We start from the raw sequence: 14717 nt of genomic DNA on the forward strand, positions 1-14717 counted from the left end.
TTCCCAACTTGGAAGTATAGAACAAATCCAGGACAAACCTCCAATCTGCTATGGACCAGGCTAAACCCCTCAAAACATTTCAAGAAAGTAGCCTGGACCCTAACTTTGCTCATTGTTTTAAGCAGATGTGTAGTGGATTTTCCAGGAGTGATGCAGCTGGCCCAACCACTTAGTTTTAAACAAAACAAAATTTATTTACAAGACTACCAAATGAAATACGAACAAAAGGGAACAGAATACAGAATAATTTAACCTATCTGAAAATCCAACAGATTATTCCAATTTAATTATGCTGTTCCAAATACTTGCAACAATCCCCATTAACACCCTTTGGCAAATAAATTCAAATCAAACAGAGTCTTACAGAAGTGAGAGAGATAGCAGAGAGATTCAGCATGGAACATTATCTTCCATGTTACTGTTTCTTGGACCAGCAGCCTCAAAACTGACTGACTGCTTTCAGTGAACAGCCAGACTGCTAAAACCAAACCAAACCAGAGAAAAGCTGAGCTGAAAGGCCACTCCCCTTTCATTGTACAAGTGCTTTTTTTTTAAACGTAAAAGCCTTTTTCCTGAGGCAGTATCTGTTAGCTATAATCAAACTGGCCATAAACTCTTCAAACCTAGACATTTCAAAACCTATGTCTTAACACCTCCTGAAAAGTAAACCAAGGACAGCAAAACCTTATTAAAGGAGCAGAATCATCACACATAGATGGCCTGGAGTTATCACAGAACCACAAATGTGTTACGGCACGGTAAGAGACTACTTGGCCCATCATTTCTGCTCAGTAAATGAGCACCATTTCATACTGCTAATCCCCTGCTTTTGCCCCATACCCTTGCACATTATTTTAATCTAAATAGTCAACCAATGGCTTCTTGAATCCCTCAGATGAACTACTTCCAACATACTTCCAGACAGCACACTCCAGACCCTAACTACTTGCTCGGTGAAAAAAGGCTTTTCTCACTTCACCCTTGCTTCTTTCATTGACCATTTTAAATCTACGTCCTCTTATTTTCTTCCTTTTATGAGCAAGAACACTTTCTCTCTACTCTATCCTGATTTTGAAAAAGTCCATCAGATCACTTAGCCTTCTTCTATCTAAGAACAACAAACCCAAATCTCAATCTATCCTCATCACTGAAGTTCCTCATTCTTGAATGTATTCCTTTAAACTGCTTCTACATTCTCTCTAGTGCATGCAAATCCTTCATATAAGAACTGTTCACAGTGCTCTAATTGAGCATTAACAAGTGTCTTATGCAAGTTTAGCATCATCTCCTTGCTCTTATACTCTGTGCCCCTGTTTGTTACAGCAAGGATGCTGTATGCTTTATTAACTGCTCACTCCATGTTTCCTGCCACCTTCAAATAATCGAATGCAAGCCTGGGATCCTCTGTTCCTGCATTCTCTTTTGAACTGTACCCCCAATTTTATTTCTTTTTTTAATGTTTCTCCTACCAAAATGCTTTAACTCACATTTCTCTGCGTTAAAGTCCATTTGCCACCTATCTGCCACTGCACCAATTTGTCTATGTCCTTTTGTAATTCTACACTGATCTTGTCACAGTTTACAATTTTTCCAAGTTTTATGCCATCTGCAAACTTTGAAATTTCCCTTAACACACCAATACCTAGATCAATAATATATATCAAGCAAAGCAAGAGTCCCAATAATGACCCATGAGGAATTCCACAACAAACCTTCTTCCAACCTGAAAAATTTCCATTGACCAATATTCTCTTTTTCCTATCAGTCAACCCATTTGTATCCATGTTGCTACTGACCTTTTTTACTTCAGGACCTATAACTTTCCTCAACTGTCTGTTGTGTGCCACTTTATCAGACACCTCTGGTAGACCATGTACACCACATCAACAATGCTACCCTCATTGAGCCTTTCTGTAACCTTGTAGAATCCACACTGACCCTCCAAAGAGTGCCACCAGACCCTATCTCTATAATTCTGCATTTCCCACAGCTGATCCACCCAACCCACACATCCCTGCATATTTTGGACAAGTTGGCATAGCCAATCCATCTAACCTGCACATCTTTAGGCTGGGGAAGAAACCAGTGGACCCGGAGGAAACCCACAGAGACACGGGGAGAATGTGCAAACTCCACACAGGCAGTCACCCAAGGGTGGAAGCAAACCTGGGGCCCTGGCACTGTTAGACAGAAATACATACTACTTAGTCACCATACCTCATCAAAAAACTCCAGCAAGTTAGTTAAATGCAATTTCCCTGTTAGACATCCTTGCTGACTCTTCCTAAGCAACCCAATCTTTTCCAACAATTCTATCCCAAATATTTGTCTCTGGAAGCTTCCACACCACTGAAGTTAAACTGATTGGTATGTGATTGCTGGCTTATCTTCACAGGCTTCTTTGAACAAACCAGTAATGTTTGCAATTGTCCAGTCTTCTAGAACATCACTTGAGTTGAGGAAAGACTGAAAGATTATGGTCAATGCTCCCACAATCTCCACCCTTAATTCCTTCAAAATCTTTGGATGCAGTTCATCCAGTCGCAGTGTTTCGCCCCTAACAATTTTGAACCTCCTTGTGATTGAGATCCCTCTTTGTTTCACTACAGCCTGTTTAGCATCTCTCTTTTGGTAAAGACAGGTGCAAGATATTAAGTTAACCTGTCAATCATGCCCCCAGCCATTTGCTGGAAATCCCATGCTTGGTCCCTAATCAGCCCTATTCCTCCTTTTACTACACTTTTTTAAATGATTTATATGCTTACATAAGATTTTGAGACTGCTCTTTATATTGGTTGTCAGTGTTTTCATCAGAATTCCTTAGTGCATCACTTATTTACTTTTTCCCCTCCTCTCTGAACCTTCTATATTCCTTTTGGGTTTTTATAGGTTTGGGCTGAAATGTGGACTTCAGTTAAAAACATCTATGATTTTAATGAATGGTAGAGCAAGTTCCAAGGGCAGAATGCTATTCCTGTTCCTATTTTTAATGTTATTACAACTTTATCTATAAATCATTCAATAAATTAATAAACAATAAAATAAATTAGAAAGAATAAAGTAATAGTTCTGACATATATTATTCAGATGAATAGTATTTAACTCTTAAGAACTACTAAATGTTTTGTCTTTTTAATTTCAAAGTAACTTAAAATTAATAAAAAAGCATTTTAATGTATTCTTTGTTAACATTTCATATTTTATAGGTTCTGTTTGAAGATGCAATGGCTCATATCTGTAGGATAAATCGTATCTTAGAATCACCCAGAGGAAATGCACTACTTGTTGGAGTTGGAGGCAGTGGAAAGCAAAGCCTGTCTCGGTTAGCAGCATATATAAGCTCTTTAAATGTTTTCCAGATCGCTCTTAAGAAAGGGTACTCTGTTGCTGACCTCAAGGTACTACAATTCTTAATACATAAAATATTTCCTTATATTGATTTTTACAGCTTGGGCGTACAGGGGTTTAAGCAATGTGGGCTATGATGAGATTTGTGGCAGAATTCCATCAGGAGTCTGTCAAAGCCTATGTCGACATTCGGAGCAAATTACTTAATCTTTTATGCTGGAAACAAGCAGCGTGGCAAGTTTCTTGCTGGGCTGTAGTGAGCCACAAATTAAGGAAAGTTATTGTTTGTTAAGTGCTTTGTTGGCAGCCCAACCTCCTCATTTATATTCCGCTTCCAATCTTAGTAAACTTGTCAAATAAGAAACACATCGAGAAAACTTGACATGCAAACTAAAGCAAGTGCTGGTGAATTCAACACACCAGTTGCTCACAATTACCATTTGTTATGACCAAGTGAGAAAACTGATTCAGCTTCCCTTTTTCAATCTCCTCAGTTAGGTACAACACCGATTTACATTCTTTTAGTGTGAGGCTATACTTCTCTTCAAACAAATCAAGTTATTCATTTCTATTTTCGCTACAAGGATACAATTACAAGGTTTGCTGCAGTGAAAGAAAGTGTGGCGCTGGAAGAGCACAGCAGGTCAGGCAACATCCATGGAGCAGGACAATCAACGGTTCGGGCATAAGCCCTTCATCAGGAATGTTGGGGGGTAGTGGTGGGAAAGGGGGCTGAGAGATAACTAGGAGGTTGGGGGTGGAGGTGAGTTGGCTGGGAAGGTTAAAGGTAGACGTAGGTGGGGGGGGGTGATGGTGATAGGTCAGAGCAGAGGGTGGAGCAGATAGATGGGAAGGAAAATGGACAGATAGGACAGTTCAAGAGGGCTGTGTCGAGTTAGAGGGTTGGATCTGGGATGGGGGGAGAGGAGATGAGGAAACTTCTTTACCAACAAATGCTCCACCCTCCACTCCAACCTATCATTATCTCCCCCCACCTGCATCTACCTATCGCCTTCCCAGCTATCTCCCCCCCCCACTCCACCCCCACCCTCATATTTATCACTCAGCACCCTTCCCATCTTCCCCCCCACCACATTACTGATGAAGGGCTTATGCTCGAAACATCGAATCTCCTGCTCCTCGGTTGCCACCTGACCTGTGCTTTTCCAGTGCCACACTTTTTGACTCTGATCTCCAGCATCTGCAGTTCTCACTTTCTCCTATCTACAATGAAAGAAGGACCAATTTTGTTATCTGTCTACACCAAGAAATGATAACCGAGATATGACGTGAAGCTTGCACACAATACATCGTTCTAACAGGATGGTGTCCAGTACAAAAGGAAGGTGAAAGGAATATATAGTTTAAAGTCTTTAGGGTACCTTGAGATATAAGATATTTGCCTGAGACACTGTTAGGAGGAAGGGAGGCAGGATAGGTGGCATTCATGTTCCTGAACCCAAGGCTCATCTGCTCCTGAGCACAGGCCGCATCCACACGTTTTCATCTTTTCCTTAGCTTTCAACTTTTCCTTTCTGTCATTTCAGCAGTGATTGCGGAGGAAGGCAGTGGCAATGGTGGGCCTTGCATTGGACTCATGGTGGCAACAGTGGCAGAGATGTTGGATCAAGTGTAGCATGGAACTCAGTTACACAGCAGCAGTGAGGGTGGTCCAGCACAGTAGCCGTGGCAGCAACAGTAGGGGTGAAAGTTGGGCCCATTGCAGAACTCATGGTGGCAGCAATGGTGAGGGTGAGACCAGCACAGGACCCATGATGGCGGCATTGACTAGTCTGGGACCAGTGGAGGACTCACAGCTGTGGAAGTAGCACCGGTGTCAGTGGAGGGGTTAACGGCAGGAAGGATGGGACCAGCATATTTGGGTGGGTGCCAGTAGCAGCAGGGACGAAGCCCAGGACTGAGACCATGCCAGGCCTCCTGGATGTGGTGAATGTTCCAGGGCCCAGCTGATTTCTGGCATCAGAAGATACAGCCAGGGTAATCGTGGCTGAGTAGGCAAGTGGATGGACAAACTGGTGAAATTTCATATCTTTTGCTACAATTTCTCCATTTTGATGCTGGAGAATGGCAACTGTTTGCACTTTTCACTGTATTCTAATACTCCAGTAATGAGACAATAAAATCTAATCTAATCTAAACTTATCTGATCAGTTGTTTAATTGGTTTCTTGAATCAACAGCAGTAGCAAATATTTCAATTGTTCTTTGGGTTCTCAGTGTTCTAATTCTCTATTAAATGTGTCTGGTTATTGGGCACTTTTCGTTCTTGAAAGACAGAGAAAATTTTCTCCAGCTCCAGTTCCACTAACACAGACCAATCTTCACTGCTTTACCAAAAGCACTATATGAAATGGAGCTGCTTTGTGTTCATTATCTCCAAGCTTGACAATTGCAGGTGATTATTTTCATCGCCAATGTGTGAAAGTTCTTAGACAAGTGTAAATCAAAATAGGAAGTTAGGGTCTTTTCATGCTTAACTGGATTGAGTGGTTTCAGTGCCTTTTAATAACGCTAATTTCTGTGAGATTGATTTTGTTTATTCAGCATTGGTTGTGGTCATTTTAAATTAATGTTTTTACCTTGTAAGACCAGTTCAGTCACAAAAGTCCTAGCTGATATAATTCAAATATCAGAAGTACATATTTTAACACTATTGTGACACAATGCAAAATATTAATTAATTCTGTAGTTGTTTACTGGGAGATAATGTGTTTCGTACTTTTATAGTTCACCCCTAAGTATTACATTTTTTGGGGGAATCAAAATGAAACAAAAAGTTAAATTAATTACAAAAGTTGATTTATTTTATGATTCCTGTTTCAATTAGGTAGATGTTGGTGCTCAGTATATTAATGCTGGAGTGAAAAATCATGGAACAGTATTTCTAATGACAGATTCCCAGGTTGCAGAGGAGATTTTTCTTGTGCTTATCAATGACCTTTTGGCATCTGGTGAGATTCCAGGACTGTTTCAGGATGATGAGCTAGAAAACATTATTGGTGCAATGAGAAATGAAGTTAAATTACTGGGTTTGCAAGATACCAAAGAAAATTGTTGGAAATTCTTCATAGAGAGAGTAAGGAGGCAGTTAAAGGTATGGTTGATGGAATTTTTGTGCTCTTTAAGTCAAACATATTATACAGTTTCAACAGCCATATGTGATGTTAAATACAGAAAACAAAGGCAAACATCATCTTCAGACGAAAGAGATTACTGATTGACAGAAAGTTAGACCAGAATGTGCAGAATTAAATTGGCCCATATTTCAAATATCACATATTCTGTCCTTTTTTTGTGATATTTTGTTAAAGTGCATGAAAATTAAGAGGTCAGAAAGAAATTTAGAAAAATTACTTAAATAACTTCTAAAAATGTTAACTGCTGAAGGGTTCATACTGATTTTATGGCATACAAACATACAGATGATTATGAAATACTAATGGTTTAGTTTGAGTTCAGTTAGAAATTTAAGTTTTCAGTTACAGACTAGCAGAATAATTATGTTTTTGGTTCAGAAAATGTTTTCAGCTTAGTAGAAGATTTTAGTCAGCGGAGTCAAAAGCTTTCATTATATTAAAGTTTTCCAGGATGTTACAACTCAGGGATAGGAAGTTAATCAAATAAGATGTGCTAACGCTGGATCAACAACAGAGTGAAATTAAGACATTTAATGAACCTAAAAAATGCTCAGTTGCTCTTAACCAGATTTTAGAATCAACCAATCTTGGACACCAAGTTCATAACTTCAACAGTTTATTTTTAATAATGTAACTTTAACAAAATACAGGTGAACTACAAGGAAATCTACTTAACATTTATGATCTAAGACCAATCTTCTTTGATCACCAACACCCACTCACTCACTAACAGTCAGACACAGTTAAAAGATAACTTTTCTAAAAAAATAAAAGTATCAAAAGTTATCAATTTGATATCCATTTCGATGATGAATGCAAAGTCCTCATGAATTTCAATGGGTTGTACTACAGGCATGAAGGATTGAATTTAAATTGAATTTTGAAGTCACCAATAAGTATAAATAACTCCTGCAGACCTCCAGAGACTTTACTTGATTTCTGATAGACTGGGATTATTTTCTCTGACGATAACATCATAGAGTCAGAGATATACAGCATGGAAACAGACCCTTCAGACCAACTCATCCATGCCAAACAGATATCTGAAATAAACCTTGACCCATTTGCCAGCATTTGGCCCATATCCCTCTCAAACCCTTCCTATTCATATAGCCACCCAGATGCCTTTTAAATGTTGTAATCGTACCAGCCTCCACCACTTCCTCCAGAGAGAGACAAAAAATGCGGAGATGTAGGAATCCAAAGTAGACAAGCCAGAGGTTGGAAGAACACAGCAAGCCAGGCAGCACGTGAAGGTAGAGAAGTCAACATTTTGGGTATAACCCTTCTTCAGGAATTGAGGTGGGGGTAGGGGGAGCTGCAGATAAAGTGGTGGGGATGTTGGGTGGGGAGAGGGGCAGAATGGTGAAGTCACGATAGATCATCACAAATGGTGGGTATGTCCTGGTTGGTTGATGGCAGGAATGAATCCATGGTAGCTGGAAGGAGGGTTAGATAGGTGGAATGGGAGGGAGGAGGTTGGGCTAGAAAGGGAGTCGGAGGATGGGTGGGAAGGTTATTTAAAATTGGAGAACTCAATGTTGAGTCCTTTGGTCTGTGGTCTGCCCAGGTGGAAGATAAAGTGTTGTTCCTCCAGTTTGTGTTCTGATACACTCTGGCAATGGAGAAGGCCAAGGATGGGCATGTTGGAGAGGGAATTAAAATGGGCAGTGACTGTTTTCTTTTGATCTCACTGATGTGGAGAGGACCATATCAAGAACACCAGATGCAGTAAACTCGGTTGGAAAAGATATAGGTAAACCTCTGTTTCCCCTGGAAGGACTGTTTGGGGCCCTGGATTTAGGTGAAGGAGGTGGCATGCTAGCAGAAGCGGGGGCGGGGGAGGTGATGGGGAGTGTGGCATGAACCAAGAAGTAACAAGGGAAATGGTCCATATGAAGGGCAGAGAAGGATGGGGAGGGGAAGATGTTCTGGGTGGTGGGATCTAATTGGAGTTGGCGGAACGGTTCCTCTGACAGCTCATTCCATACACTCACCACCCTCTACATGAAAAAGTTGCCCCTTGGGTCCCTTTTAATTCTTTCCCCCTCACCTTAAACCTATGGCCCCTAATTTTGGATCCCCCACCCTGGGGAAATTATCTTGCCTATTGACCTTATTCATGATTTTATAAACTTCTATAAGGTCACCCCTCAGCCTCTGACACTCCAGGGAAAATAGCCCCATCCTACTCAGCCTCTCCCTATAGGTCAAATCCTCCAACCCTGGCAACATCCTTGTAAATCTTTTCTGAACGCTTGCAAGTTTCACAACATCTGTCCAATAGCATAGAGATCAGAATTGCACACAATATTTCAACAGTGGCCTAACAAATGTCCTATACACCTATAAAAGGACCTCCCAACTCGTATACTCAATGCACTGACCAATAAAGGCAAGTATACCAAACGTCGTCTTCAAGGAACTACGAACCTGCACTCCAAGGTCTCTTTGTTCAGCAATGCTCCCCAGGACGGTACCATTAAGTGTGTAAGTCCTGACCTGATTTACTTTTCCAAAATGCAACTCCTCACATTTATATAAATTAAACTCCATCTGCCATTCCTCAGCCCATTGGCCCATCTGATCAAGATCCTGTTGTACTCTGAGGTAACCTTCTTCACTATGCACTACACCTCCAATTTTGGTGTCATCTACAAACTTACTAAGCATACCTCCTGTATTCACATCCAAATCATTTATATAATTTATGAAAAGTAGTGGGCCCAGTGCCGATCTGTGTGGCACACCACTGGTCACAGACCTCCAGTCTGGAAAGTAACCTTCCACCACCACCCTTTGTCTTCTATCTTTGAGCCAGTTCAGTATCCAAATAGCTAGTTTTGCCTCTATTTCATGTAATCTATCCATGCTAACCAGTCAACCATGAGAGTCTTGTCGATATAGTCCATATAGATCACATTCACCACTCTGCCCTCATCAATCTTCTTTATTACTCCTTCAAAAAACTCAATCAAGTTCGTGAGACAAAACTTCAGATGCAAAAACCCATGTTGGTTGTTCTTGATCAGTTCTTGCCTTCCAAATTCATTTAAATCCTGTCCCTCAAAGTTCCCTCCAACAACTTGCCCACCACCAATGTCAGGCTCACTAGTTTATAGTTTCCTGGCTTTTCCTTACCACCTCTGTAAAATAGTGGCACCACGTTCGTCATCCTTCAATCTTCCAGTGCCTCACCTGTCGCTATCAATGTTACAAATATCTCAGCAAGGGACCCCGCAATCTCTTCCTTAGTTTCCCACAGAGTTATAGGGTATACTTCACTGGGTCCCAGGGATTTATCCACCTTTGTGCATTTTAAGACATCCAGCACCTCCTCCCCTGTAATATGAACACTTTTCAAGATTGACTATTTATTTCCACACATGCTCCATCTTTCATATCTTGAGTAAATCTTCCTCTTTAATTCAATGGAAATTATTATAAAGCTATAAGAAGAGTTTTTGATTGATAATAATTTAAAAATTATGAATGCATGAATTAAATACGCAACAAAAGAGACTAAAATTTTATCTGCAAGTTAATCATTATACTATTTATAATTTCTTTACAATTTACAATATAGTAGTGCCTTGTCTTTTTAAAACTGTCAATGCTTTTTGATTTTGCAGGTTGTTTTATGTTTTTCACCTGTGGGTTCAATTCTACGAGTACGTGCTCGGAAATTTCCTGCATTGGTAAACTGCACATCTATAGACTGGTTCCATGAGTGGCCAGAAGAAGCTTTGGTATCTGTCAGTCAACGTTTCCTTGAGGAAACTGAGGGTATTGAGGTAAGAAAATTCTACTGTTTTCATTTGTATATATTCTAGTGCAAATGTAATAAAAACAGGAATTTGTAAGATATTAACTGCATTGATTTTGGATTCAAACCCTAAATTTTTGAGTCAGTACCACCTGAAACAGAAAGCTAAATATGCAGACTTTTGAGAGAGAAAGTTGTTAATTGTAATTCCAACTGGGAGTAGAAGCAGACTTGTGCAAAATCAATCTGTGGTCTAGTTTGCTAGAGAAACAGAAGCTGATTTCGGGGAAAAAAAGCAGTCTGAGAGGTCAAACTCCATCAGGAGAAAGAAAAAAAAACAGTGATTGAGAAGCTGTCAGAGTAAACCCTTGAAGGTACAAAACTATTGGGCCCTTCAGAAGTTGAGAAGTACTGATTCTGGGAGCAGTACAAAGAATGATTAGAAATATATACATTTTGGCAGATCTTTTTTCCATAGAACTCAGGGTTGATACTGCTGCTGTTCAATTGAATTTCAATCCTAACGTTTGCAATACTAAAGAAATTGAAACTCTACCTAGAAGAACAGAATTTCTACATGCCATAGGGACTAACTGAGAAATCTGAGACCTACTGAAAACAATAATTGTTTGAGATCACAGAGGGTCAGGCAACATCCATGAAGAGAAAACAAACTAATATTTTGAGACTGGCCCTAATGCAATGAGGGGTACATCGGGTTCCAAGAGATCGATTATGTTAGGGTACTCTCTAGTCCAAGGCACAGACAGACGTTTCTGTAGCCAGCAGTGAAAAATCAAAATGGTGTGTTGCCTCCACAGTGCCAGGATCAAGGAGAGGGTGCAGAATGTTCTCAAGGGGGAGAGGGCCCAGCTGGAGGTCATTGTCTACGTTGGAACCAACAACATAGGAAACACAAAATGTTGGGATTCTGAAGGGAAAATATAGAGAGTTAGGCAGGAATTTAAAAATGAGGTGCTCAAGACGAGCAATGTCTGGATTACTCCTGGTACTACAAGCTAGTGAGGGTAGGAATAGGAGGATAGAGTAGATAAATGCATGGCTGAGAGCTGGTGAATGGGAGAAGGATTCACATTTTTGGATCATTGGAATCTCTTCTGGGGTAGAAGTGACCTGTACAAGAAGGACAGATAGCACCTGAGCTGGGAGGGGGCTAATATACTGGCAGGGAGATTTGCTAGAGCTGCTCGGGAGGATTTAAACTAGTAAGGACCCAGGGTGATAATGAGGAAAGAGATCAATCTTAGACTGGTACAGTTAAGAAAAGAAGCAAGTCAAACAGTCAGGGTAGGCAGGGACAAAGCAGAGAACAAGGTAGGACTAATAAATTAAACTGCACTTATTTCAATGCAAGAGGCCTAACTGGGAAGGCAGATGAATTCAGCGCATGGTGAGGAATATGGGATTGGGATATCATAGCAATTACAGAAATGTGGCTCAGGGATGGACAGGATGGCAGCTTAATGTTCCAGGATACAAATGCTACAGGAAGAACAGAAAGGGAGGCAAGACAGGAGGGGGAGTGACGTTTTTGATAAGGGATAGTATGACAGCTGTACTGAAGGAGGATATTCCCAGAAACATATCCAGGAAAGTTATTTGGGTAGAACTGAGAAATAAGAAAGGGATGATCACCTTATTGAGATTGTATTATAGACCCCTAATAGTCAGAGAAATTGAGAAACAAATTTGTAAGGAGATTTGAGTTATCTGTAAGAATAATAGGGTGGTTATGGTAGGGGATTTTAACTTTCCAAACATAGACTGGGATGGCCATTGTGTTAAGGATTTAGATGGAGAGAAATTTGTTAAATATGTACAAGAAAATTTTCTGATTCAGTATATGGATTTACCAACTAGATAGGGTGCAAAGTTTGACCTACTCTTGGGAAATAAGGCAGGGCAGGTGACTGACATGTCAGTGGGGGAGTATTTTGGTGCCAGCAACCATAATTCTTTTAGTTTTAAAATAATGATGGAAAAGGACAGACCAAATCTAAAAGTTCTAAATTGGAGAAAGGCCAATTTTGATGGTGTTAGGTAAGAACTTTCAAAGCTGATTGGGGGCAGATGTTCACACTGTAAAAGATTAGCTGGAAAATGGGAAGCCTTCAGAAATGAGATATCGAGAGTGCAGAGACAGTATATTCCTGTTATGGTGAAAGGAAAGGCTGGTAGTTATAGAGAATGCTGGATGACTAAAGAAATTGAGGGTTTGGTTAAGAAAAAGAAGGAAGCATATGTCAGGTATAGACAGGATACATTGAGTAGAAGAATATAAAGGCGGTAGGAGTGTACTTAATAGGGAAATCAGGAGGGCAAAAAGGGGACATGTGATAGTTTTGGCAAAGAGAGTTATGGAGAATCCAAATGTTTTTACAAATACGTTAAGGACAAAAGGGTAATAGGGAGAGAATAGGGCTACTCAAAGATCAGCACGGCGCCTTTGTGTGGAAATGCAGGAGATGGGGCAGATACTAAACAAATGCTTTTCAACAGTGTTTACTGTGGAAAAGTACATGGAAGGTATAGAATGTAGGGAAATAGATGACAACATCTTGAAAAATGTCCATATTTCAGAGGAGGAAATGCTGGATGTATTGAAATGCATAAAAGTGGATAAATCCCCATGACCTGATCAGGTATACCCCACGTATACCATGTGGGAAACTAGGGAAGTGATTGCTAGGCCTCTTGCTGAGATATTTGTATCATTGATAGTCACAGGTGAGGTGCCAGAAGACTGGAGGTTGGCTAACGTGGTGCCACTGTTTAAGAAAGGTGGTAAAGACAAGTCAGGGAAATATAGACCAGTGAGCCTGATGTTGGTGGTGGGCAAGTTGTTGGAAGGAGTCCTGAGAGACAGGATGTACATGCATTTGGAAAGGCAAGAACTGATTAGGAATAGTCAACATGGCTTTTTGCATGGGACGTCATGTCTCACAAACTTGATTGAGTTTTTTGAAGAAGTAACAAAGAGGATTGATGAGGGCAGAGCGGTAGATGATATCTATATGAATTTCAGTAAGGCGTGCGACAAGGTTCCCCATGGGAAACTGATTAGCAAAGTTAGATCTCATTGAATACAGGGAAAACTAGCCATCTGGATACAGAACTGGCTCAAAGATAGAAGACAAAGGGTGGTGGTGGAGGGTTGTTTTTCAGACTGGAGGCCTGTGACCAGTGGAGTGCCACCAGGATCGGTGTTGGTTCCTTTTTCTTTCGTCATTTATATAAATGATTTGGATGTGAGCATAAGAGGTAGAGTTAGTAAGTTTGCAGATGACACCAAAATTGGAGGTGTAGGGGCAGTGATGAAGGTTACCTCAAATTTTAATGGGATCTTGACCAGATGGGCTAATGGATTGAGGAATGGCTGATGGAGTTTAATTTAGATAAATGCGAGGTGCTGTATTTTGACAAAGCAAATCAGAGCAGGGCTTATGCACTAAATGGTAAGGTCATAGGGAGTGTTTCTGAACAAGAGACCTGGGAGTGCAGGTTCATAGCTCTTTGAAAGTAGAGTTGCAGGTAGATAGGATAGTGAAGAAGGCGTTTGGTATGCTTTCCTTTATTCGTCAAACTATTGAGTGCAGGAGTTGGGAGGTCATGTTGCGGCTGTACTGGACATTGGTCGAGTCATTTTTGGAATATTGTGTACAATTCTGGCCTCCTTCCTATCGGAAGGAAGTTGTGAAACTTGAAAGGGTTCAGAAAAGATTTACAAGGATGTTGCCAAAATTGGAGGATTTTTGCTATAGGGAGAGGTTGAATAAGCTGGGGCTCTTTTCCATGGAGTCAGAGGCTGAGGGGTGACCTTATAGAGATGTATAAACTCATGAGGGGCATGGATAGGATAAATAGACAAAGTCTCTTCCCTGGGGTGGGGGAGTCCAGAACTAGAGAGAATAGGCTTAGAGTGAGAGGGGTAAGATATAAAAGAGACCGAAGAGGCAAATTTGTCACGCAGAGGGTGGTGCGTATGTGGAATGGTCTACCAGAGGAACTGGTGGAGGCTAGTACAATTGCAATATTTAAAAGGCATCTAGGTGGGTATATGAATAGGGAGGGTTTGGAGGGAGATGGACCGGGAGCTCTCCATGGATGCTGCCTGACTTATTGTAATCTCCAGCTATTTTTGCTTTTGGTACAAATTCCAACATCTGCAGTATTTTGCTCCCATAAAGTATAATGTATATTTTCTACAATTTCTTCTTAGCTTGCCATTGAATGAGCATCATCAGTAGCTTCATCGTCAAAAATTCATCTATTCACACAGATAGTTGGCTGCCTTAATCTAGATCCTGCAATCTTCCAAGTTATCTCCCATTTTGCACACAAAGTCATCTTGAAGATTTAAATGATTCAAAGTTAAACATTACTGGTATTATGGAAGCATCTCCAGGTACATCTCACAGGAAATGG

General features: G+C 40.6%; 1 protein-coding gene across 1 annotated transcript in view; it reads left to right on the top strand.

The window, feature by feature from the left end:
• Window positions 1-14717, top strand: part of LOC140464058 (dynein axonemal heavy chain 17-like) — a 408886-nt gene that overhangs the window by 302165 nt on the left and 92004 nt on the right. Inside the window, exons 46-48 of the mRNA XM_072558720.1 lie at window positions 3207-3398; window positions 6196-6462; window positions 10138-10299. Coding sequence (XP_072414821.1) covers window positions 3207-3398; window positions 6196-6462; window positions 10138-10299 — 621 coding nt within the window. The remainder of the gene's footprint in view (window positions 1-3206; window positions 3399-6195; window positions 6463-10137; window positions 10300-14717) is intronic.

Source organism: Chiloscyllium punctatum, chromosome 39 (assembly GCF_047496795.1).
Source record: "Chiloscyllium punctatum isolate Juve2018m chromosome 39, sChiPun1.3, whole genome shotgun sequence".
In the NCBI taxonomy this organism is placed as follows: Eukaryota; Metazoa; Chordata; class Chondrichthyes; order Orectolobiformes; family Hemiscylliidae; genus Chiloscyllium; species Chiloscyllium punctatum.